General features: G+C 38.6%; 1 protein-coding gene across 8 annotated transcripts in view; it reads left to right on the top strand.

Moving 5' to 3' along the window:
- The window catches only part of syne1a (spectrin repeat containing, nuclear envelope 1a), a 179,149-nt gene that overhangs the window by 125,344 nt on the left and 30,796 nt on the right, over positions 1–23,009 (top strand). For 6 of the 8 annotated variants that reach the window (XM_034017823.3, XM_034017822.3, XM_034017824.3 and 3 more), the window contains 30 exons: positions 376–549; positions 1,862–2,053; positions 4,311–4,442; positions 4,914–5,014; positions 5,435–5,582; positions 6,055–6,186; positions 6,302–6,457; positions 6,624–6,833; positions 7,381–7,482; positions 7,817–7,936; positions 8,247–8,447; positions 9,624–9,797; positions 10,125–10,256; positions 10,595–10,791; positions 11,164–11,296; positions 11,715–11,897; positions 12,287–12,436; positions 12,584–12,760; positions 14,477–14,632; positions 14,934–15,089; positions 15,407–15,577; positions 16,643–16,776; positions 17,298–17,502; positions 18,519–18,701; positions 19,037–19,183; positions 19,357–19,511; positions 19,667–19,814; positions 20,216–20,310; positions 20,619–20,853; positions 21,470–21,664. In XM_034017823.3, the coding sequence (XP_033873714.3) occupies positions 376–549; positions 1,862–2,053; positions 4,311–4,442; positions 4,914–5,014; positions 5,435–5,582; positions 6,055–6,186; positions 6,302–6,457; positions 6,624–6,833; positions 7,381–7,482; positions 7,817–7,936; positions 8,247–8,447; positions 9,624–9,797; positions 10,125–10,256; positions 10,595–10,791; positions 11,164–11,296; positions 11,715–11,897; positions 12,287–12,436; positions 12,584–12,760; positions 14,477–14,632; positions 14,934–15,089; positions 15,407–15,577; positions 16,643–16,776; positions 17,298–17,502; positions 18,519–18,701; positions 19,037–19,183; positions 19,357–19,511; positions 19,667–19,814; positions 20,216–20,310; positions 20,619–20,853; positions 21,470–21,664 (4,794 nt within the window). Of the gene's footprint in view, positions 1–375; positions 550–1,861; positions 2,054–2,943; positions 2,989–4,307; positions 4,443–4,913; positions 5,015–5,434; positions 5,583–6,054; positions 6,187–6,301; positions 6,458–6,623; positions 6,834–7,380; positions 7,483–7,816; positions 7,937–8,246; positions 8,448–9,623; positions 9,798–10,124; positions 10,257–10,594; positions 10,792–11,163; positions 11,297–11,714; positions 11,898–12,286; positions 12,437–12,583; positions 12,761–14,476; positions 14,633–14,933; positions 15,090–15,406; positions 15,578–16,642; positions 16,777–17,297; positions 17,503–18,518; positions 18,702–19,036; positions 19,184–19,356; positions 19,512–19,666; positions 19,815–20,215; positions 20,311–20,618; positions 20,854–21,469; positions 21,665–23,009 lie in introns of all 8 variants that reach the window. The other 2 variants (XM_059025182.1, XM_034017807.3) reach the window with 2 other exon arrangements.

The raw sequence follows: 23,009 nt of genomic DNA, 5'->3' as shown, positions 1-23,009 counted from the left end.
ACAGTCTTGTATACTGGATAATAAACAGAAAACACTATATTCAAGTAGCTGAATCCCATATTTCATATAAAGTATCAGTTACTGTAACAGGAGTGTAATCAATTGGCATTTTTTTTGTCTGTTTATCAATTGTATATCTGGCAGGGAGAGAGAGGTTAAATCGACTCTGTTACATACTGTATAGCAATGTAAAAACTTTAGTTTTCTTCAGTTTTGCCTCTTCAACTAGCTAACATTTGGACAGTGCATATCCTTGCTTGTGACCCCCTTTTCCTCAGTGACGGCTGCATGTTCTCAACATGCCCTCCTGACGTGTGCACCTGCAGTGTAGTAAGGTGTGTTAGGCCGCCCTGACTGTATGTACTGTCCCTGCAGGAGAAGCTGAACGACCAGCTGGAGGAGCAGCATCGGGAGCAGGCCCTGCAGAGGTACCACAGCGAGGCTGACGAGCTCGACCACTGGCTCCTCAGCACCAAAGCCACTCTGAAGACAGCGCTGCAGCCCGCTGAGGAGCACATGCACATGGAGGAGCAGCTCAATGACTGCCAGGTACTGCAGCTCGGCCAAGGAACCCTCATACTGCACAATGTGGAGGTGTGATGCAGAAAGAATGGGTAGAGCTCTGCTGCATGCTGGATTCTAAATAAGAAAGGGGTCTATTCTAATGGTCTAAACAGCCTTGAAAATAAATACTGCCACTTTTTATATTAATCTGCCCCAGGGGGGATGTATTGACCCCCTTATTAATTGTTTTAAAAAGGTTAAGAGTACATACCAGTTGTGTAAGCTATTTACTGTATAGTCAGTCAAAGTGTACTTTACTGATTTTGATTACATTCTAAATGTATTCTCTTTTATAAAGTTATATCTACTAACCCAGCTCAACTAAAGGTAAACTGTTCATTTGTCTCTGTAGCTATAATATTATTAAATATAATTTGTTGGCTTTCCAAAGACTTGCTTCAATCATAGCTAGTAATGTAAAATGTATAGGAGACAAACAAATATTTAGTCTTGTGTCTTTATCAGTGTAAAAATCTTTAACTGCTGTAGTTTTTAACTGAAAGATATTTGAGTAAGAGAATCCAATTGCGTTTCTGACATTTTTTTTTTTAAGTGATTTGCAATTTTAGTAAATAAGTTATTTAATAACTTATTTAATAAAGTTAAAAAAAGAAAAAAGAGTGTTTTGTTCCAAGCCATACAGTAGCTTGGCTCTTAAACTCCTGTGCGCTAAGAAGATTATGCAAATGTCTTTGGATTTCTGAGGGCTTTTCAGCAGCAATCAGAGTCGCTGGGAGTTACAGCATTAGCTGATCAATAGTCTGTGGGTTGTAAGTTGAAGAAGGAGGGGAAAGGGAAGCCTCATCGCATATACAAGGAGAAGGCAGGCTTAGAAACAGGAAAGCAGCAGCAATACTAGCGGGCCTGTGAGTGATCTATTCAGAGGCATTGTCTGAGGACGTCATGGTCCAGCCTTGAAAGAAAGAAGCATTGGGGTCAAGAATCCTCTGAGCAACAGTTGGCCCTGAAATACGACAGCGGCTGCTAAACTGATTTAAACTTTGTAATCTATTTTTCTTCCTTTTTTTTAATACAAGTCTTTTTGCTGTTCCAATTTTGAAAATTGTTTTAAATGTTGTTTTTTTTCTCAATGGGGGAAAGTTAACAGTGGATGCTACCAGAGCATTAATGGTGTAGGAGAAAGTGTACACAACCCTATGATGGGAAGACCTTGGTGCTTTGTGAATGTGGCTGGGGGCAAGGTAGGCTCCAGGCCCCCTTGGCGTGTATAACAGCCAGTGGCAGGAGCAGCAGAAGCAGCATGTTTGAGTTTGCCTCTCTGTTCCTGCTGCTACAGAACATGCTGCTGGAGATTGAGCTGAAGGTGGTGTCCCTGTCGGAGCTTTCGGTGCACAGTGAGACCCTGCTGATGGAGGGGAAGGTGCACACCCGGGAGGAGGCCGAGCAGCTCGCACACAAACTCCGCACACTCAAGGGCAGCCTGCTGGAACTGCAGAGAATGCTGCAGGATAAGCAGATCAACATCCAAGTAAGCTTCCCCCCATTCTTCATTCACTGCCCGTTGTGCCAGCCACTAAACAGAAGATTAATTAGTGCATGAGATATTTATTCACTCTGAGCTGCTTTGAAACTAGTACTATTTTATAGTATGCTGTAGCACTGTTGAAAATCCTATTTTTCAATACAGTTTGGCTTTTTTTGTAAATGTATAAAATGTTAATTATCTCATTAAAATATGTTCTATTTTTTCTGTCTGCTTGCTTTCTTAGAATGCGTGTTTTTATCAGTGGGCCAAGTTTTAACCCAAGAGTTATAAAAAGGCTTTTTTTGATTAATTCAATAATGTTTGAAACTGTTCTAAACTCACCAACAGCAGTGTACTTTATAGCAATGTAATGCATGCCAAATGTATTTAATTCATCATAAAAGAAAAAAAATAAACTTTGAATACAAAATATTTGGAGGAACTGTATTTTTGAACTAATATAGTATTTATAATGTACAATATACTACCATTTTCTAATGCAAGTTTAATACCACCCTAATTATAAAGTTTATTGTAAAATGCCATCAACAAGTATATTATATGTGTACTTTTGCTGTTAACAGTATAGTAAAGCTTTGTTTATGAGTAAGGTTACAGTGTGGTGCAAATTCTAAGTAAAGTAAATGTTTCAGCTAGTGCCTTTATCAAATAAAATCAATGAAGCAAAATTAGTTACAATATTTAGTTCAATAATGAAGTCTAAATTACAGTTACATGTAAACCTGTGTGTAAATATCAACGTTCTGTGTTTCTTAATGTTTTTTAAACCCCATAGATATATGTGCTTTTATATTACTGGACTTGAGGCCATTTATTCATGTTCTGTCTGAGTGAGATGGATCCTTGTTGACAGTTCCCTGTTTGTTCTGCAGGCGACACTTGCATGGAAAGAGCTGAAAGCACCTCAGAGACAGCATGTAATAGCCTTGGTTTATGCTTTGTTTGGTTGTCCTCTTTTTACTGTGTTTCACTGTCTTCCTAGCATTGCTGTGCAAATCAATGTTTGTGAGTGAACACAAAGACCACCCAGCGCTGATCACACCGAGACAGAATACCTCTGGTAGACTGATGGAATAGCCATTACATCTGAATGCTGTCTACTGTACAGCACTTCATTACTGTCTGCTGTGTAAAAAATAAAAAGCAATTTGGTCACCGGGTGTCACTGTGTTCTATGTAAAAAAAAAAGGCATTTAAAAGCTAATTACAGACAGTGTTAAACAAGAAATCATGTGTCAATCAGACTTTTATCATATATTCAATAGCCATTTGATATATTTGAGATGTTTTAAAGCAACAGCTGCGGATTACAAATATTCTGAACTTTAACATATAATAGTTGCAGTATATCTTCTAGGTAAGGTTTTCTTTGTAACATTTTGACCTGCAACACGATTCAAAGCGAATCTGTTTCAGACCATTTGAATGGCAACTGTCAGTCACTGCTGGCTTCTGCTGTAATTAGATTAGAAACTAAGAGGTTTTTTTTTCCACCTTGAATCTAGGGTTACTTTGTTTAAGAATTTAATTGAACCTCTACCACAGTATGTTTATACATCATCAAAGTATACATTTTTTATTAAATGTACTGCGCCCAAAATGACAATTGTGATGTGGTTTAATGAATCTGAATTAAATTGAAATGAAAAACGACAACTGCAGAGTACTCTTTGGCTGCAATTTACAATACCAGTGACTTTAAATAGCAGTTTATTATACAGATACTAACTAGGATTATGGTACCAGCCTCTACAGTGATTGTGTTCTGGGTGCACTTTTTAGGCTTTGTAATCAAAAAGGGTTATGTTGATTTTTATTTCTATTATTAAGTGTGATATCCCTGTTATTCTGCCAATCAGATAATGAAAAGTGAAACGATCTCCAGGAGGCCTATTCACAAAACGTTAAGGACTGCTTTAAGGAATGTATTTTTTAGAAGTTTGATCAACTTTCTCTTGGGGCAAACAGTGCTTTAAAAAATAGAATCACTGCAAACTTGATTTTCTTAATTAAAATTGGCATAAAAAATTGCCCTTAACAAAACATTCCTTAGAACAGCAAAGTAAAACACTTGTGTGCAGTCACATACATTTTGAGCATGATTCTGTTTTCTCTAAAAATCAGTTTTTATTCCACTCACCTGAGTACTTGCACAAATTGAGAGGCATACTGCATCTTTTTGCCTCTCTGTGTCAGGCGAACGAAGCTCTTTCCTAACACCACTTTGCTATCCTAGCAGGGCACTCTGCAGGAGAAGGAGGACAGCGAGCCGAGCTCTGCCCTCTGTCAGAGCCCCAGCATCCAGGAGTGGCTGGCCCAGGCCAGGACAACAAGGTCTCAACGGCATCAGGACAGCTTGCAGAGACAGCGGGTATGAGGGATACAACTTTATACAGAGCGAGCTGCAGATCAACACGTGAATGAGTACAGTGACATATCAATGCTTTAGAAATACTGTGGGTACCAGTGTATGGAGGAGGTACTACAGTTCGCAAATACTGGGTCCTTCAAAGGGCAGGTGTCTATGCGTTCTTTTTTGTCAATTTTTGTAAGGTCTTGATGAAAAATTCAATAGACAATTAGAGAGCTCATTCAAACCTTAAAAAGCTCAATCATAAGACATAGAATATAGCCCCGTTGACTATCTGCATCACACATCAATATTCATTTTGCTTAAAGACGTTTCACACCTGAAAGAACTAGAGATGCAACTGATATTTAAAATTACGCCAGCAGTATGAAGGCTGACCTATGGGACACTGCAGTTAGGGGTTTCATTTATTTAAATTATCTTATGAAAGCATGTTTTCACCTACATCTTTGTGCCGATTCTTTGCTGTAGGAGCTAGAGGAGCAGCTAGCGGAGCAGAAAAAGCTTCTGCAGTCTGTAGCAAGCCGTGGAGAAGAGCTTCTAAGCCAACAGACTGCTACGAAGAGTGTGAGGTAAGCAGAGCCACCCTGCATCCAATGACTGTAGTTATATATTAAGGTCTACCTTAATGGAAGATAACAGCAATACTGTTTATGCCAGCGACATGCAAATCTGACTGGAGCATTAAAGTAGTGTGTTAGCTGTAGGATACAGGATGGAATTTAGTTCACAGTATTTCTCATTATTTCACTGGTACAGAACACAAGAACTCTCACAAGCAATAGCAACTTATTTGATGGCATAATTGGATTTAAATACATCACATGAAGTTTAAAAACTTAGGTTTGAGAGGAAGGACTGTCCCCTACACAATTTGTGTAATCCAATTGTGGCCTCTCAAAGCAATATAAACTGTATGGTGACTGTATGGACAAGGTTACCTCACTCTGTTGTTGATGGAATTTTTTCATGTTCTTATTTTCTGTTCTCAGTGATTCAGTCCCACGGGAGTTAAATTTGGAAGGAGAAAAGCTAGCAGCACAGGAGCAGATGAGACAAAAATGGGAAAGTCTAAACAAAGAGTTCATCACCAAACAGCAGCTTCTACAGAACACACTACAACAAGACCACAGTCAACCGGTACGTTAACATTGTTTTAAAATACATTTTTAAGGAATGACGCTTACACGACAAAGGTGTTTTCTGCCTTACTGTTTTCTTAGCACTGAAGTTTTGAAATAAACTAAACTGGTAGATATTTTTTTTTGTCCTAACATTATTGTGTTACTATTTATGAACATAAAGGGTTCATATACATAAACTGTGCATGTTACAAGCAGTGGATTTTAGCCACTCTACAGCTGTGTTGTTACTGCTGATGCTGTTCTACATTGTAAATGTAATTAGAGATTTCTTCTGCGTTTTAAGTTAAACGGTTGTCAACATATAATTGCATTTTGTAGCTGTACCAGTTTACTCCTCTGATGCTGCATTTTAACTGCATTGGAGTAAAAAGTGACTATAGGCTTTAATGTTTTATAAATAGACAGCGACTTTGTTTCGAAATGCTATTTATAAAACATGTGTGTTTTAAACACGTCTCTTTGAACAGGTCTATAGCCGACCCAGCAGAGTCTCTTCCACAGTACCTCTGTTCAAAGGAGAGCTTCCACTGCAGGATAAGTCATCCGTTAGGATTTTATTTAGCGGTTTCAACCAGGCCTTTGAAGACGTCTCCTCTCAGGTACAGTGACATTTTATTTTACTTTATTATTTATTGATGTATTTACTGTAGTTCCATTAGTGCATTTTTGGAGCAGATGTCTGTGATGTGTTTGTGTGTATTGTTCTGCCCCCAGGCTGGAGGTGTAGAGAAGAAAGGCCTTGACTTGGAGCAGAGGCTGTATAGCGCTGTCTGTGCCTCGTCCAGCTGGCTGGATGGGGTTGAAAACAGCCTGTTTGCTGGCCCTGTGCTCCTTGCTGAAGATGCAGAAACCCAACTCTGTAACCAAGAAGTAAGTGAAACATGTATTTATGTATGTGTCAATATAGAGCTTTGATTATTAATGCTTTTTGTGGCTAATTTAGCCAAGACAGCTGATAGGTGCATGTAAATGATAAAAAAAAAACAGGTAGTCTGTTCTAAGCAATGTGTTTGGTGTTTCTTTTTTCTTGCGGCAGGTTCTTGGTAAGGATATTAGAGAGGTGACAGAAGACATGAACAAGAACAGGGACCTGTTTCTCCAAGCAGCTCAGCAGTGCAGGGAGAACCAGGATGTGATCGATGAGACTCTGTGCTGCCTGCAGGAGCGGCTTGGTGCCCTTGACTCAGTGGTGAACCAGCGCTGTGAGCACATGAAGACCAGGCTCCAGGAACTCACACAGTTTCAGGCAAGGCAGCGTTACCATTACCTTATCACGAAACATGGGGCCCCCACCAATCTTTAGGGAGTGTTTTATAAGTGTCTTTAGTTAAACAGTGCCTTGGATAATGAGAATAAATGAATGAACCATCTCTAAAACAGTTTTTAATGAACTACAAGTTTGTTTGAAAAAATAAAAATGGGATTTGAAAAAAAGATTCCTTAACAAAACATTTCTTACAACGGTCCTTAAAGTTTTGTGAATAGGGCCCACATGTTCCATTGGTTGCCCACTGTATGTAATATTATACAGTTGTCAGGCATCATAGAAAAAAGATATAATGTATTTTGGAGTTACAGTATGTGTTTGTTAATGTATGTGTTCTCTGTACACTGTGAAAAACAAGTAATTCAATTTTTTTTTTACTCTTATTGTTAATCAGCTGACTTTTGCCATATTCACTCAATTATTTAGTTAATGTAATTCTGTGATAATCATATGTGCGCAAGAAACTTGCAGTAATAATACCTTGAACTTGTGCAACTGATTTGCGATTTTTTTAATCCTGATGCAGGCTGAACTGAAGATGCTGTTTACTGCCCTGGCTGACAGTAAATACCTAATTCTCCACAAACTGGCCGAGGCAATGGAGCGACCTGCAGCAAAGCAAATGGAGGTAAAAAAAAAAAAAAAAAGTGATATTCATTCCTATTCCATAGTTACTTGCAATAAGAATGGTATTGTTTATAAGGTTTTTTTGCATTAAATGTAGTGATCTCTGTTGTTTTGTGTTCAGGCATGTGTGCATATTTAGCTATATAGCTAACTCAGAGCAAAAGATAACCTAGCATTAAATGCCATTTGTAGTTTTTATCCCCCACCAATATACATTTTACTTTGCCTGCCTTTTGCTCTCAACTCATGTTCACCAACCATTTTTTTTTTTTTTAATCAGGCCCTACATATTAATTATGATTTGAATGGTTAAAACAGTCAAATTTGTTTTACAGGCAATTCTAGAGTCAGAAGAGAGCCTGAAAGAATTTGAACAAAAAATCAACGAGTTGAAAAGCCACGGACAAGAGCTGCAACCAGGCCAGCCTGCCATTCAAGAACTCATGAAACTTCAGGTAGCTACATTGTTCTAGCAAGGAGAGACGCTTCTCCTATCATTTTGTAGTTAGAATTTAAACCAGTAAAATGTCCTCCTTTAACAATTATTTATCTTCACTTTTGGAGTATTTTTAACACATCATTTCTTATAGTAATTATAATTGAGCTGTGGTTTCTTTCTTTGCAATGTACAGTACACAGTGCCACCCAAAGGGAAGTTGCATTGTGAAATGTAATCTGTTAAAACTCAGCAGGTTAGAGACCACCAGCAAAATATGTGAATAGCTTTTGATTGTAATCATTATGTGTGTGTTGTGTTGGGTACAGGACACCTATGAGGAGCTGGTGTTGACAGTCGGCTCACGTCGCAGTGGGCTGAACCAAAGCTTGGCTCTGAAAGGCCAGTATGAGCGAGCCCTGCAGGACCTGGCCGACCTGGTAGACACCGCACAGGACAAGACGGCTGCCGACCAAAAAATAATAGCAAGCTCCAAAGAGGAAGTGCAGAGCCTTCTGGACAAGCACAAGGTAGTCCTTCCACAATTTTAAACAGCCAATTGCAAATGCTGAGGAAATATAGGAAAAGAGGTCAAGTAAAGAAACATTTTGGGCCTGATTTATCTGTACACCAGTTTGCAATTTGCAAAGGAAAGTCGCACAGTATTACAAAACTAGTAACAATCAGCTGAGAAGAAGAGTAAGTAGCGGGATTCTGAAACGTATAGTGTTACACGACCCCATGTGTTGCTGCAACGTACCTGCAATTTTTCTTTTCGTTATTAAAATCCTGACAAGATTTTACACTTATAAATTTAAACTCTGTCTCTCAAAGGTATTTTCAAGATGTCTGCTTAGTAGACTCAGGTTTGAGATCAGAGGTGTGTCCTCCCTCTGATCTCTGACAGGAGGCAAGTTTTTTCCTACCCATAATCCTGAAGCTTCATTGGGGCATGTCTGTTCAGGAATACTGGAGATCAATGGCAGTGATCAGAAAGAGGACACACCTCTGATCTCAAACCCGTGCACTAAGCAGACATCGTGAAAATACCTTTGAGACTGATTTTAAATTTATAAGTGTAAAAACTCAGGATGTTAACAACAAACAGAAAGATTACAGGTACATTATTTAAACAGTTGTAGCAACACATAAAACACGGGGACGTAAAACACTATATTCTTCGGAAACCTGCTACTTACTCTTTAAGGAGGTTCAATCGTATCACTAAGGTGTCTACCAGTTTTGTAACGGTAACAGTTTGATTTTTTATTCACAAATGGTGCAAAATTCATTATGGTGTAAAGACCTTGATACAGTCAATTAATCAATCAATCTTTTTTTATATATAGCGCCTTTCATAGTGGACCACCATCACAAAGCTCTTTACAAGATAATGAGGAACAATGCATAATACATTAAATACAGTGAAATACAGGGCATAGTACATTAAATACAAACAGTAAAAAACAATGCAAATACATTAAATACAGACCCTTTGTCTTACACCGATGAAGACATTAGCCAAAACAAAGGCTAGACACAATAAAGGGAAGCTAACTGTAGATGACCTGGTGTGCACAGTAACAAAAAGAAGAAATGGATAGTACTTTATGTACTGTAGATATGCTACACTTACTGTACATACACAAACATATATATATATATATATATATATATAACATTTCTTCACTTGTGATTTTCCTCAGGAATTTTTCCAGGGGTTGGAATCCCACATGATCCTGACGGAAACATTCTTCCGAAAAATCTGCAGTTTTGCATTACCAAGAGAGTGTCAGTCCCACGATGAGATAATGGCACAGGCAGCAGCAGTGCTGAAGCAGGCCCACAAAAGAGGTGTGGAGCTGGAGTACATTCTCGAGGTAAGCGTTTCCATGGTTAACGATGTTACTGGGCCTAGAATCCAACAAGAACGAACAAAAAAACGTGTGGTACAGCAGCTGCAAAGTAAAAAATAAATAAGATAAAAAATTAATAAATGAAGCATATGAAACTGAAACTCAGTAACTGGTCACAATAACTACAGTATTGACATAGTGGCTAAGAAAAGGTAGATATGTAGTTTATCTATATACCTTACAAATTAATACTTCCAAGCTGTTGTCAGAGGAGTGCCAACTAAGTAAGCCTAACAACCAGGAAACCTAATCAAGCAGTTTCAAAATAGCCCTTTGCTGCTTGTTTTATAGACATGGACCCGTCTAGAAGAAGACTATCAATCTCTGTACAGACAACTGGAGGCGGTGGAGAGCAGCATACCCAGTGTGGGGCTGGTGGAAGAGACTGAGGAAAGGCTCACAGAAAGAATTGCACTTTATCAGGTATGTCTATGTAGATTAACCAGTGAATCCTAGCCATGACCTAAAGAGACCCATCCAGTATACTCAACCAGAAAAGACCTTGTGTTAGGTTTTCACTGAGCCCTAATCACAGCTGATTCCTCCCAAAACAGCTAACTGGCTGCGCATATCAGTGATGTTCCGGTTGTACCCAGCTAACCAAAACAGTTACATAACCAACATATCTACTGTATGAAAGACACTTTCAATCTGTTGATCAGTTGGGAGCAAAAATTCCAATACATTTTTGTAATTAGTTTGGGTTAAAGTGTTTTAAAATTGCTATATGTGTATAACCCGACTTACTATGGTGTTAACAGCGACTGAAGGCGAGCTTGACAGAACACCAGCACCAGCTGTACCAGGTGCTGGATGACGGGAAGAGGCTCCTGATGTCTGTCTGCTGTTCAGATCTGGAAAACCAGCTGACTCAGCTCGGAGAGCACTGGCTCAACAACACCACCAGAGTCAACAAGGAGCTCCAAAGGCTGGATACCATACTGGAACACTGGACAAGGTCTGAGTCCATATTATTTTAGTTAGCAATTGTTGATGCTGGGTGGTAAATTATAGTAACTGCACTATTGTTTGTTTAAATAATGTAAGTCTTTTTTTTATAAATGACAGTGAGAGACTATCTGAATATTCTGCATCCCAGTCCTCACTGCACTTAACCTTACATACTTTTACTCAGACTGTCAGACAACTTATTGTTTGATTATTTATATATTGCTTATGTCCAACAGAGTTAAACCCTGCTAGGAGGCAGTCCTCACCAACTGTGTAATTATATTTTGAAAGAAGAACATGACGCAAAATATTTCTGTGTCCATACCATGATATTCTTTTAGATATCTATGGGTTCAAGTTTGTTGTCTGTGCTGCACAGGTACCAAAATGAATCTGCTGAGCTGGGTCAGTGGCTCCAAACTGCACTTGATCGCCTGGAGTTCTGGTCCACACAGTCAGTGACTGTTCCACAAGAGCTGGAGACCGTCAGGGACCATCTCAATGCATTCCTGGTGAGTGGGTTTCAATGTAGTGCATACAATTGGGTCTTATTTAACCCAGCTCATTAAATCAGAGCTCAGAGTGTCATGCCAGGTTTGGTTCGCATCAGCATGTCACCCCTTTGTGTTTAGATGGAGCAATTATTGTAATGCTCAACCTATGAGACTTCCATTATTAGAGATTATTATAATTTCTATGTATTTGGCACGTTGTGTTATTGAAGTTATCCAAGAATGATTTGTGGCTCACTAGCAATTCAGCATTACATGTCTATGATGCTTTTCATGCAGCTTAAGAGTTATTAAGTTATTCTGAGGCTGTCTGTTTTTAAAGCCATGGCGAGTATGTATGTATGTATGTCGTTCACTTTCATTGTTTTGTTATATTTTCTAGTTGCACTATAGTCATGTCCCATTCTTTCTCTTGCAGGAATTTTCTAAAGAAGTGGACGCCAAGTCTTCTCTGAAGTCGTCTGTACTAAGCACAGGGAACCAGCTGCTGCATCTGAAGAAGGTGGACACGGCAGGGCTGCGCTCAGGACTGGCTCAGACTGACAATCAGTGGGCTGAGCTGCTCACACGCATCCCGGTGGTGCAGGAGAAACTACACCAGGTACAGAGATACACTACAGACACTGAGCCATACTCTGTACTAACACCACCGATCACACATGCTGTAAGGTTCTTTAATGCATTTCACTAATATGGGTAGAATGTGATTGCACTGCATTAGATTCATGCATATATAGCGCATTCAACCAAATAGGCAAAAGCCTGCCTTTAGTCTTGCTACTCATAATACTTTAGATAAACTTGTTTGTGACACAATTCAAAACAATACCATCCATTTCTATCAATAACAATACCATTTATATTAGGTAGCCATTCACAACTAGAGTGGGAATCCATTAAATGTCCTGGTGCAATCGAAGAGCACAGGCAAAAGTGTACAGTCTATTGCCCTATTGTTTAAATGGTGTTCTATTTTAATTGTTTTGGCAGCTCCAAATGGAGAAGCTGCCTTCTCGCCACGCTATCACAGAACTGATGAGTTGGATCACACTGATGGAAAATATAATTGAAGAAGATGAAGAGAGGATCAAAGGTGTAGTTGGATCACAGGGCATACAAGAATACCTGCAAAAATATAAGGTACCTGCATGAAGAAAATCTTCTTGTGATCTGCATTGACTATCTGTGGAAACCATTGGCTTCTTTAAATGAAGTCAGCATAGGACATCACAGTGAATTGAATTGTTTGTTATATAACTGTATATTAAATATCATTCTCTTTTCTAGGGTTTTAAGATTGATGTGAACTGTAAACAGCTGACTGTGGATTTTGTGAACCAGTCAGTCCTTCAGATCAGCAGCCAGGATGTGGAAAGCAAGCGCAGTGATAAGACAGATTTTGCAGAAAGGCTTGGCGCAATGAACAGGCGATGGCAGATATTACAGAGCCTTATAACTGAGAAGGTAATTTACAGCATGTATTCACAACCTGAGATTCCGAGACGCTTCTTGAGTTCTAATCTAGAGTTCACTGTTTGAAACAAATTATATGGAGGGAGAGTCAAGGTTGTCAAATACACATGTCTTTTATAAACCTTCTGGACTCAAAAAACAAAGGACTCAATAGGGATACTGGTTTCCTACCTCATTATAGTACTAGTGTATTACATTACACACACACACACACACACACACACATATACATATATATAATTTATTTATTTATATTTATATATATATTTGTTATGTTTTTATTTGATTTTTTATTTTGGGATTTATTTTTATTTGTATATTATATATATATATATATATATATATATATATATATATATATATATATATATATATATATATATATATATATATAATATATATATATGTTTACTATTATTTCTTTCCATATATTAGTACGTACTGTTAAAATGTTTTGCTTATTTGTATTTTATTCATATCATTTATTTATTTTGTCTTTTTTGTTGTTATTTTTTATTGTGTAGCCAAGCATCCTGTTTTTTTTTTTTTGACACAGCAATTTTTCATTACAGCATTACAATTCAGAAATGGGAGACATGGCAAATGAAATTTAATAGAGAAAAGTGTAAAGTATTGCATGCTGGCAATAAAAATGTGCATTATAAATATCATATGGGAGATACTGAAATTGAAGAAGGGAACTATGAAAAAGACCTAGGAGTTTATGTTGACTCAGAAATGTCTTCATCTAGACAATGTGGGGAAGCTATAAAAAAGGCCAACAAGATACTCGGATATATTGTGAGACGTGTTGAATTTAAATCAAGGGAAGTAATGTTATAACTTTACAATGCATTAGTAAGGCCTCACCTAGAATATTGTGTTTAGTTCTGGTCACCTTGTTACAAAAAGGATATTGCTGCTCTAGAAAGAGTGCAAAGAAGAGCAACCAGAATTATCCCGGGTTTAAAAGGCATGTCGTATGCAGACAGGCTAAAAGAATTGAATCTATTCAGTCTTGAACAAAGAAGACTATGCGGCGATCTGATTCAAACATTCAAAATCCTAAAAGGTATAGACAGTGTCGACCCAGGGGACTTTTTTTACCTGAAAAAAGAAACAAGGACCAGGGGTCACAAATGGAGATTAGATAAAGGGGCATTCAGAACAGAAAATAGGAGGCACTTTTTTACACAGAGAATTGTGAGGGTCTGGAACCAACTCCCCAGTAATGTTGTTGAAGCTGGCACCCTGGGATCCTTCAAGAAGCTGCTTGATGAGATTCTGGGATCAATAAGCTGCTAACAACCAAACGAGCAAGATGGGCTGAATGGCCTCCTCTCGTTTGTAAACTTTCTTATGTTCTTATGTTCTAATTGTAGTGATTCAAAATGGGTTATTTTCGTTAAAGTTCTGATGCCACCTTTGAATGTAAACATCAATCTCTAGTTTCTACTTTCACCTGAAGAAGAAATGTATGAGATCTTAAATGTTTGTGATTAATTATTGTTTAGTTAGTGCAATAAAAGGTATCACCTTCCTTCTCTTTATATACACCACAGTCTTTTTTGTGTGTAAAGTTGCCTGCTACATGTTAAAAGTTATAAATTTGGGCAAGAGAATAGATCTTTAGCACTGTTATTGTTTCAAGTTGTTTATTCTCTGCTAATGCATGTCTGCCCCCTTTGTCCTCTTGGAACTGATCAGATCCAGCTGCTGGATGGCTTACTAGGCTCTTGGCTGGATTACGAGAGCAGTGTGCAGAGCTTAAAGAACTGGTTTAGTGCCCAACAAGAGAGGATGAAGAAGCAATATAGGATTGAAGACCGGGCTTCTGTTCAGAATGCCTTGAAAGATTGCCAGGTATGGGACTCTGCATTCATACTGGATCTGCAGTGCCACTAGTAAAATCAGCTCAGTTTTAAAGATTGATCGAGACTTAGAATATATTGTCATACTGTACCCTAAGGACCATATGTACATTAGTGGATTTATGCCACAGTGATGAGATCTATGTGTTATGTAAGGTGATTCACTCCTTTCAAATGTGATCAAGTGATACAAATGTTGTAGCAGTCAATATCCAATTTGCTGAGGGTGCAATTGCAAAGTGACCCTAGGTAGTTCGATAGGCACTTACTGCTGGTTTGTCCCTTTCTGACAGGAACTGGAGGACGTGATTAATGTGAAAGAAAGGGACGTTGAGAAAGTGGAGGAGCGTGGATGCTGTCTGATACAGAATAAGAAAGATGAAGCATGTGCCGTAGTCATGGAGACACTACAAGGACTCAACCACAGCTGGGCTAACCTGGATCACCAGGTATTACTATTATTATTATTATTATTATTATTATTAGTAGTAGTAGTAGTAGTAGTAGTAGTAGTAGTAGTAGTAGTAGTAGTAGTATCCTAGACATTTGCAATTTTAAATGTATCATTTTGCTTATTTAACACAAAGTTGGGATTAAAAATGTGATATACTAATTATTTTATTTAGTGCTTCTAATGGGTATAATAAACCAGTGTTTTAGCAAAACCATGTGAGGCTGCATGTTCAGTCCTGGTTTCTGATTACAATACAGACCTCCCTGTACATTTGAAAGCCAACAGTTCATCTCTTTTAAACAACCTTTTTAGATTGGGCAGCTGAAGACCAGTCTGAAGTCAGTGCTGGACCAGTGGAACGTGTACAAGAAGGCCTCAGAGGAGATCAATGGGTACCTGATGGAAGGGAGGTACTCCCTGTCTCGCTTCCGTCTGCTGACTGGCTCTCTAGAGGCAGTCAAAGTGCAGGTGGACAACCTTCAGGTACAAGCATGGCAACATCCGCCAAATACAGCTTCATCAATAATATAACACCAACTTGCAAAACGTCTTGGGAAATACTGGAGGCTTTCTTTGTTAACTGATTACATATTCTGACATAATTAAATATATATATATATATATATATATATATATATATATATATATATATATATATATATATATATATATATATATATATATATAATTTAGACCTTTTATTTAACATCATGTAATCAAAGAAACAAAAAAATGATATCGCAAAAGAATACCGGAAGCCATGATAGTAGTACAGTATTTCATGTTAGATTTTGAAATGTCATATTTTTCCATGTTTGTCAGTTTTCTGTTAGTGTATGGAAAACTACAAAGAGGTATGTAATTCAATGTTAAAGTAACATTATTAGTTAATTATATAGGGTGATGAAGTAGCACCTTGGAAATGAACACACATTGTAACAGTAGTTTAACGGCACTAAAATTGTAACTGCAATTCTGGAAAACAGCAGTGTGGTCCAGTGGTTAAAGAAATAGCCTTGTAACCAGGAGGTCCCCGGTTCAAATCCCACCTCAACCACTGACTCATTGTGTGACCCTGAGCAAGTCAGCAGTGTGGAGTAGTGGTTAGGGCTCTGGACTCTTGACCGGAGGGTTGTGGGTTCAAGCCCCAGTGGGGGACACTGCTGTTGTACCCTTGAGCAAGGTACTTTACCTAGATTGCTCCAATAAAAACCCAACTGTATAAATGGGTAATTGTATGTAAAAATAATGTGATATCTGTATAATGTGAAATCTTGTAACAATTGTAAGTCGCCCTGGATAAGGGCGTCTGCTAAGAAATAAATAATAATAATAATAAAGTCACTTAACCTCCTTGTGCTCAGTCTTTCGGGTGAGATGTAATTGTAAATGAGTCTGCAGCTGATGCATAGTTCATGCACCCTAGTCTCTGTAAGTCGCCTTGGATAAAGGCGTCTGCTAAATAAACAAATAATAATAATAATAATAACTGACATTTATCTGACCTGATATTGAAAAACGATGTGTATGTTGACTCGGATACTGCAGAATCTTCAGGATGAGCTGGAAAAACAGGAAAGCAGCCTAAGGAAGTTTGGCGCAGTGACCCACCAGCTGCTGCTGGAGTGTCACCCGTCTGTTTCAGACACACTCAACAATACACTGAAGGATGTGAACATGAGGTGAGCACAAACCTGTCACAACTGTTTTCTAGTCAAGTACAAACAAGCATGCTTAGCATTTCAGAAGCTAGGAGCAGAGCATCAGTTGGGTATTTGTTATAAATCCTCTGAATACAGTAGCTGTAAAAGATCAAATGAAAAAGAAACAAACTGGCAGAAGGTCAGGTCCTTCAATGGCAGAAGGACTTGCTTGTAGCTTTAATGCCAAGGAATATCCTGGAGATATAATGTAATACCCATTTAAAACTTCATGGATGTGTGCTCCTATGTAAGTCTCTTTACTGGTAACCTATATTTAAATTTGAAAGAGGTGCAAATAAATATAATATTTTCACTGAATTTACTATCCTTCTGAGGTGCTGCATGCTGTTGTTCTCATGTCATTTTTACAGTGAATATTTTAATTGCCGATGATTTTACAATCATTCATACACAGAAACGACATGAATAATAAGCAATTATAAAGTGTAAGGCAATTTGTTTTTTGGCAGCTGCTCACGCCTGTGGTTGTTTGTCTTTAGATGGAACTGCCTGCTTGAGGAGATAGTGGAGCAACATCACTCCAGCAAGGCCCTGCTTCAGCTCTGGCAGAGATACAAGGAGTATTACAGCCAGTGCTCCTCTGCAGTGCTGCGGCAAGAGGAACGCACCAACGAGCTGCTGAAAACAGCCACCAGCAAGGACATCACAGACGACGAGGTCTCTGCCTGGATTCAGGACTGCAGTGTGAGTTTCCACTAATGCTAGATATATACCTTTTGCTTATATAAGTAAAAACACATACCAAGGGTTTATTTGCAACACAAAAATGTATGTCATTTCTAAAACACACAAAATGCAATTGATACTGCTTTTCTGCCAGATAGTGTACGTGTAACATCCACACTCATAGGCTTCTAAGTCAAGGAGGGATTTCACTCACTGGGAGATGCAGGAACAATGTAGTGTTCTTGGTTGGAGGGATCAGTAGAATTATTGGGGCCAGAGAGTTGAAAATGAAGCCAAAGCCTACACGCGTGCCTTTATTCTTTAGGTCAGATTGTGGGCTCTAGTGTCGCATTATAAACTATATTTCCAGACTGTTGTTAAAGAGCCAACAACAATCTGCGGTCTTGAGTTTTATCAAATGTGGGTCTCGATTGTCACAGTAGGTGGTAGGGGGGTCTGTTTTCGTAGAATAAGGTTAGCAATTACTTTTTAGAAAGAGGGATTCATCATTTATTTGCTTTTTGTGAAGAGACCGTCCTTATCTCTGCATGGCTGCAGTACATGGACCATATGAAACGAGTGTGATAATGTGGAGATAGTGTGCAGCCTCTCTGGAGCCCTTGTTTAGGATAATATTATCAAGAACGATTCTTTGTAATTCTGTAAAAAAAAAAAAAAAAAGTAAATAAGGATACCTTGCAATGTCACAATACCTCTTTCTCTGACTCCCTCCAGAATTATTTCAATACTCAGATACCTCAGTTGCCATTTAAGGGGTAATCTTTACTGCCCCAATGTTATTTTTTACATAACATTTTAATATAAAATATCCACTACTTTCAATTGAGACAGAGCTTTTCACAGTAGATAAAAATGGATAAACTATTTAAACATTAAATAAATGACAACTACTACTACTACTACTACTACTACTAATAATAATAATAATAATAATAATAATAATAATAATAATAATAATAATAATAATAATGTGCAGTGTAACTTACCCTGTGCTGCAATGTGATTGGCTGCAGGACTTGCTGAGGACCCAGAAGGCAGTGCAGGATTCCCTGTACGTCCTTCATGAGCTTGGGGAGCAGCTCCACCAGCAGGTCGACTCCTCAGCAGTGGCAGCCATTCAGTCAGACCACATCTCCATGAGCCAGCGCCTGAAAGTGCTGGAGCAGGCACTCACCAGACAGCAGGGGATACTACAGGTATGTGCTCTACCCCCGAAGAGAAGAGCATGAACACTAGACAAGGCGGTATAGCAAAACATCCAGAATATAATTTTGTAGTATCAGGGTGTTTTACAGTAAGTGGTGTATTGCAGTAAAATAAATGTTCCTTATTTGTATTGTGCTCCACAGATGCACTGGTAAATACCTACCATTCTACTAAATGGGAATATTCTTTTATTGATGTGTTTGGTGTTCACTATATCTAGTAAAATATCTCTATGTAGGTCAAGTCAGATGTGTAAAAAAGGTTACTGTAGATATGTTTATATCTATCTAATGTGAACTAATCTGTGCTTCTCTGTGTTGGACAGGCTGGGGTTCAGGACTATGAGACCTTCAGCAGGCAGCTGGAATACCTGGAGGGGTGGATTGTGGAGGCAGAAGATGTTCTGAAAGGGCAGGACCCCAACCGCTCATCCGATCTTTCCATCATTCAGAACAGGATGGAGGAACTGAAGGTATTTACATTAAAAACCTGGTCATTCGCATTATCCCTATGGAGTCATATGCCACTGGGTACTGTAAAACCTTGTGTCAGTAACATAGTCTGCTCCTTACAGCTAAAAGAAAACAGTATACAAAGATATATAAATATGGTACAAATATGATTGTTAAATTGGATTTCTTTCAGAGGCAGATGCTGAAGTTTAGCAGCATGGCCCCTGACCTGGAGCGTTTGAACGAACTTGGATACAGGTTACCTCTGAACGACAAGGAGATCAAAGGCATGCAGACCCTCAACAGGAGCTGGTCTGTGACCTCATCCCAGACCACTGAGCGATTCAGGTAAGGAAGCCCAGAAGGAAACATTCCTGAGTGTCTTTCAGTTAGGGTTATTAACTGGAAAGATGAAAGATTCCCAGAACATGGCAAGAGAAAGATTTTGTTTTTCTTTGCTACTTGTCACATGTCTTTAAAGCTATACCTCTCCCTGCCCACAGCAAGCTCCAAGCATTCCTGCTACAGCACCAGACATTCCTGGAGAAGTGTGAGACGTGGATGGAGTTCCTGGTTCAGACAGAAGAGAAACTTGCAGTGGAGATTTCGGGCAACTACCAGAGCCTACTGGAGCAGCAGAGAGCACATGAGGTGAAGAGGAGATTAGCGAACCCAACATGTCTAAGCCCTTTCACCCCTGTGGAAAATGCAGTCCCATGCCAATGCAACACATAATCTCTGCCCACTTTCCTCCCATGACTCGCAGGCTGTAGGCCCCCAGGCTCGATTGTCAACTCACCCCCTACTGCCTTTACTGAGTGAGCCACGAGGGGCCTAGCTAGTGAGCTATATGAGAAGACAGCTAGTTCCTTATAAACAGTGTTAACAATTAACCTATTAAACATAAAATAAACTGGTTGAGAATAGAACAGCTGGGAGTTATCCTCATTTGCACAATTTATATATTTAAAATATCCAATCCCCAGGTGGCACTGGAGCACAGCATAAAGAAAATATTCTACTGTTCTATTATCCATATTCTATTCCTGCAGTTGTTCCAGGCTGAGATGTTTAGTCGGCAACAGATCCTGCACTCTATCATCAGTGACGGACAGCACCTCCTGGAACAGGGGCAAGTGGATGACAGGTAAAATACTGCTTATACCATCAGAAAATCATAGAAAATGATAAAGCACAGTCAAATCATAGCAAATGCATTGTATAACCATGTAAAAACCATGATATGTGCCAAATGAAGCAGTCACTAAGGGGACATTATGAGTCATTATAAATTGACTGATGAACTGCCACATTTGTGGTAGTTTTAGTTCCGTTAGGTGTGAAAAGATGTGTAGTAACTCAAAGGGGAACACTTTAATAAATAGCCCCGAATGCTTTAAATGGTATACAAATGTCTTGATAGGTGAGAGCTTTTGTTTTGTCTGTTTCGTTCAGGGACGAGTTTAATCTGAAGCTGGCCCTGCTGAGTAACCAGTGGCAAGGTGTGATTCGCCGGGCACAGCAGAGAAGGGGGATCATCGACAGCCTGATCCGACAGTGGCAGCGCTACAGGGAGATGGCAGAGAAGCTGCGCAAGTGGCTGGTTGAGGTGTCGCACCAGGGAGGGGGTGAGCAGGACGGGGTGCCTGTACCACTGCAGCAGGCCAGGGCAATGCTGGATGAGGTTCAGGTAAACGTTCTGTTTAACCTTCTTGCACTTTATATTTAATTTATAACCTGTGGGGATGTGAGATGGGAAATCAGTGTTGCATAGGCTTTATTATTATTATTATTATTATTATTATTATTATTATTATTAACCTACTATATATTATTGTAATATATGCACATACACACACTGTCACATTTTTTTTTGTTCATTTGCTTATATTTGTGCATTACAGTTTAAAGGGTTTTAATTTCTTACATAGCCATATATTTCATATTTTATGTTCACCTGACCCAGAAAAAATAAAATAATAAATTAGTAATAAGCTTATATTCAGAACCCAACGCTAATATAGTTCCCTGCTAAGCAGAAGCAACAATAGCAAATCATATACCCATAAATGAATATTAAACAGGTACATTAAATACTAGGAAAATGTGGATGATATAAAGTATAAGATGGTTATATAGCAGCATTTAAAGAGGGGTGTGATAGGTAGTGTGCTCCCTCCTCCCTCGTTTACATATTAAATAGGCAAATACAAATATTAATATTAATAGTGGAGGAGCCTTAAGCCATAATTATTACTTTGCATTTCCAGAAACTGACAGGGTCCTAACGTTGTGTTGTTTTGTAGCTGAAAGAGAAGGTCCTCCAGTGGCAGCAGGGCAGCTACGTCCTGACAGTGGAGGCTGGGAAGCTGCTGCTGGTGTCAGCTGACAGTGAGGCAGAGGCAGCGCTGCAGGCCGAGCTCACTGAGATCCAGGAGTGCTGGAAAGCAGCCCACATCCACCTGGACGAGCACAAGAGAGAGCTGGCAGCCTTACTCAGGGTAGGTTATCTAAACCCTAAAAATGTTCTTACCAAAGTCTTTTTAAAAGTCATTTTTAAAGACTAAACCTAGTTTTTTGTATTTATCTTTTCTTTGAACAAATTCGGTTCATTTGAAGGATATACTGTACCTAATTTAACAAGCTTTTATGTGAAGTCTTCAATAGAAAAGTCACTATTTCAGTGTTACTATGGAGGTTGTTTTTAAGGTGAGGGAACCCTTTTTTGCAACTTTGTCCTTCCTTTTTGTCTTTTTTGTTGGTTATCTTTTCTATCACATGTTTCTGTACAGGTTTTTGTGTAATAGGTATGTATATACAGTACTGTGCAAAAGTTTTAGGCAGGTGTGAAAAAATGCTGTAAAGTAAGAATGCTTTCAAAAATAGACATGTTAATAGTTTATATTTATCAATTAACAAAATGCAAAGTGAGTGAACAGAAGAAAAATCTACATCAAATCCATATTTGGTGTGACCACCCTTTGCCTTCAAAACAGTTCTTCTAGGTACACTTGCACAAAGTCAGGGATTTTGTAGGCATATAGTCAGGTGTATGATTAAACAATTATACCAAACAGGTGCTAATGATCATCAATTCAATATGTAGGTTGAAACACAATCATTAACTGAAACAGATTACAGATTAGATTTTCATTGAGCTTGTGTCAGCCCTGTGCAGTGTTCAGTGCCAACTTCCTGCAGTAGCAGGCACCAGGCTGAATGCTAATTTCTGTCTTTATATGCTAATCCCTTTTGGCACAGATGCTAAATATGTGAAGTGTATGTTACCACTCCTTATCAATCAATCAATCAATCAATCAATCTTTATTTTATATAGCGCCTTTCATATTGGACCACCATCACAAAGCGCTTATAAAATAATTTTTACACATAATGTATCCTACAGTTTAAAGATATAGCGCTTTGCGTACTTTAAATACAGGTTAAAAAAAAGTAAATAACATGAAGGACAATAGACAGATTTCCATTGAAGTGAGGTCCTAAACCAGACAATTGATTTATACCGTACATGGTGGATACCATCCAGTAGTAGATCAGTAGGGTTGAACCCAATGAGTCTTTTTTTAACTATTCTAAGCAGCTTCTAAAGAATACAGTTTAATAAGTATTAATACTCCTTTATGCCTTTACATTTAAAGCTGCCCCTTGGCTATATGGTACAGTGATAACATGTTTTGGCATCTTCATTTGCTTGTTACAAGTAATGTGCCCTGAAAGCAAACTCTAAAGAGCTCTGTATTGTGCTGCTGGCTTCCTGCTAAAGTATTTATTGCTGAATCCTGCATATTCTCTCCGAGCAACCTTTTGAAGCAGTGGCAAGACAGC

The sequence above is a fragment of the Acipenser ruthenus genome, chromosome 6 (assembly GCF_902713425.1).
Source record: "Acipenser ruthenus chromosome 6, fAciRut3.2 maternal haplotype, whole genome shotgun sequence".
Classification (NCBI taxonomy): domain Eukaryota; kingdom Metazoa; phylum Chordata; class Actinopteri; order Acipenseriformes; family Acipenseridae; genus Acipenser; species Acipenser ruthenus.
The sequence above is the reverse complement of the archived record's forward strand: the minus strand, read 5'-3'. Positions and strand labels throughout refer to the sequence as shown.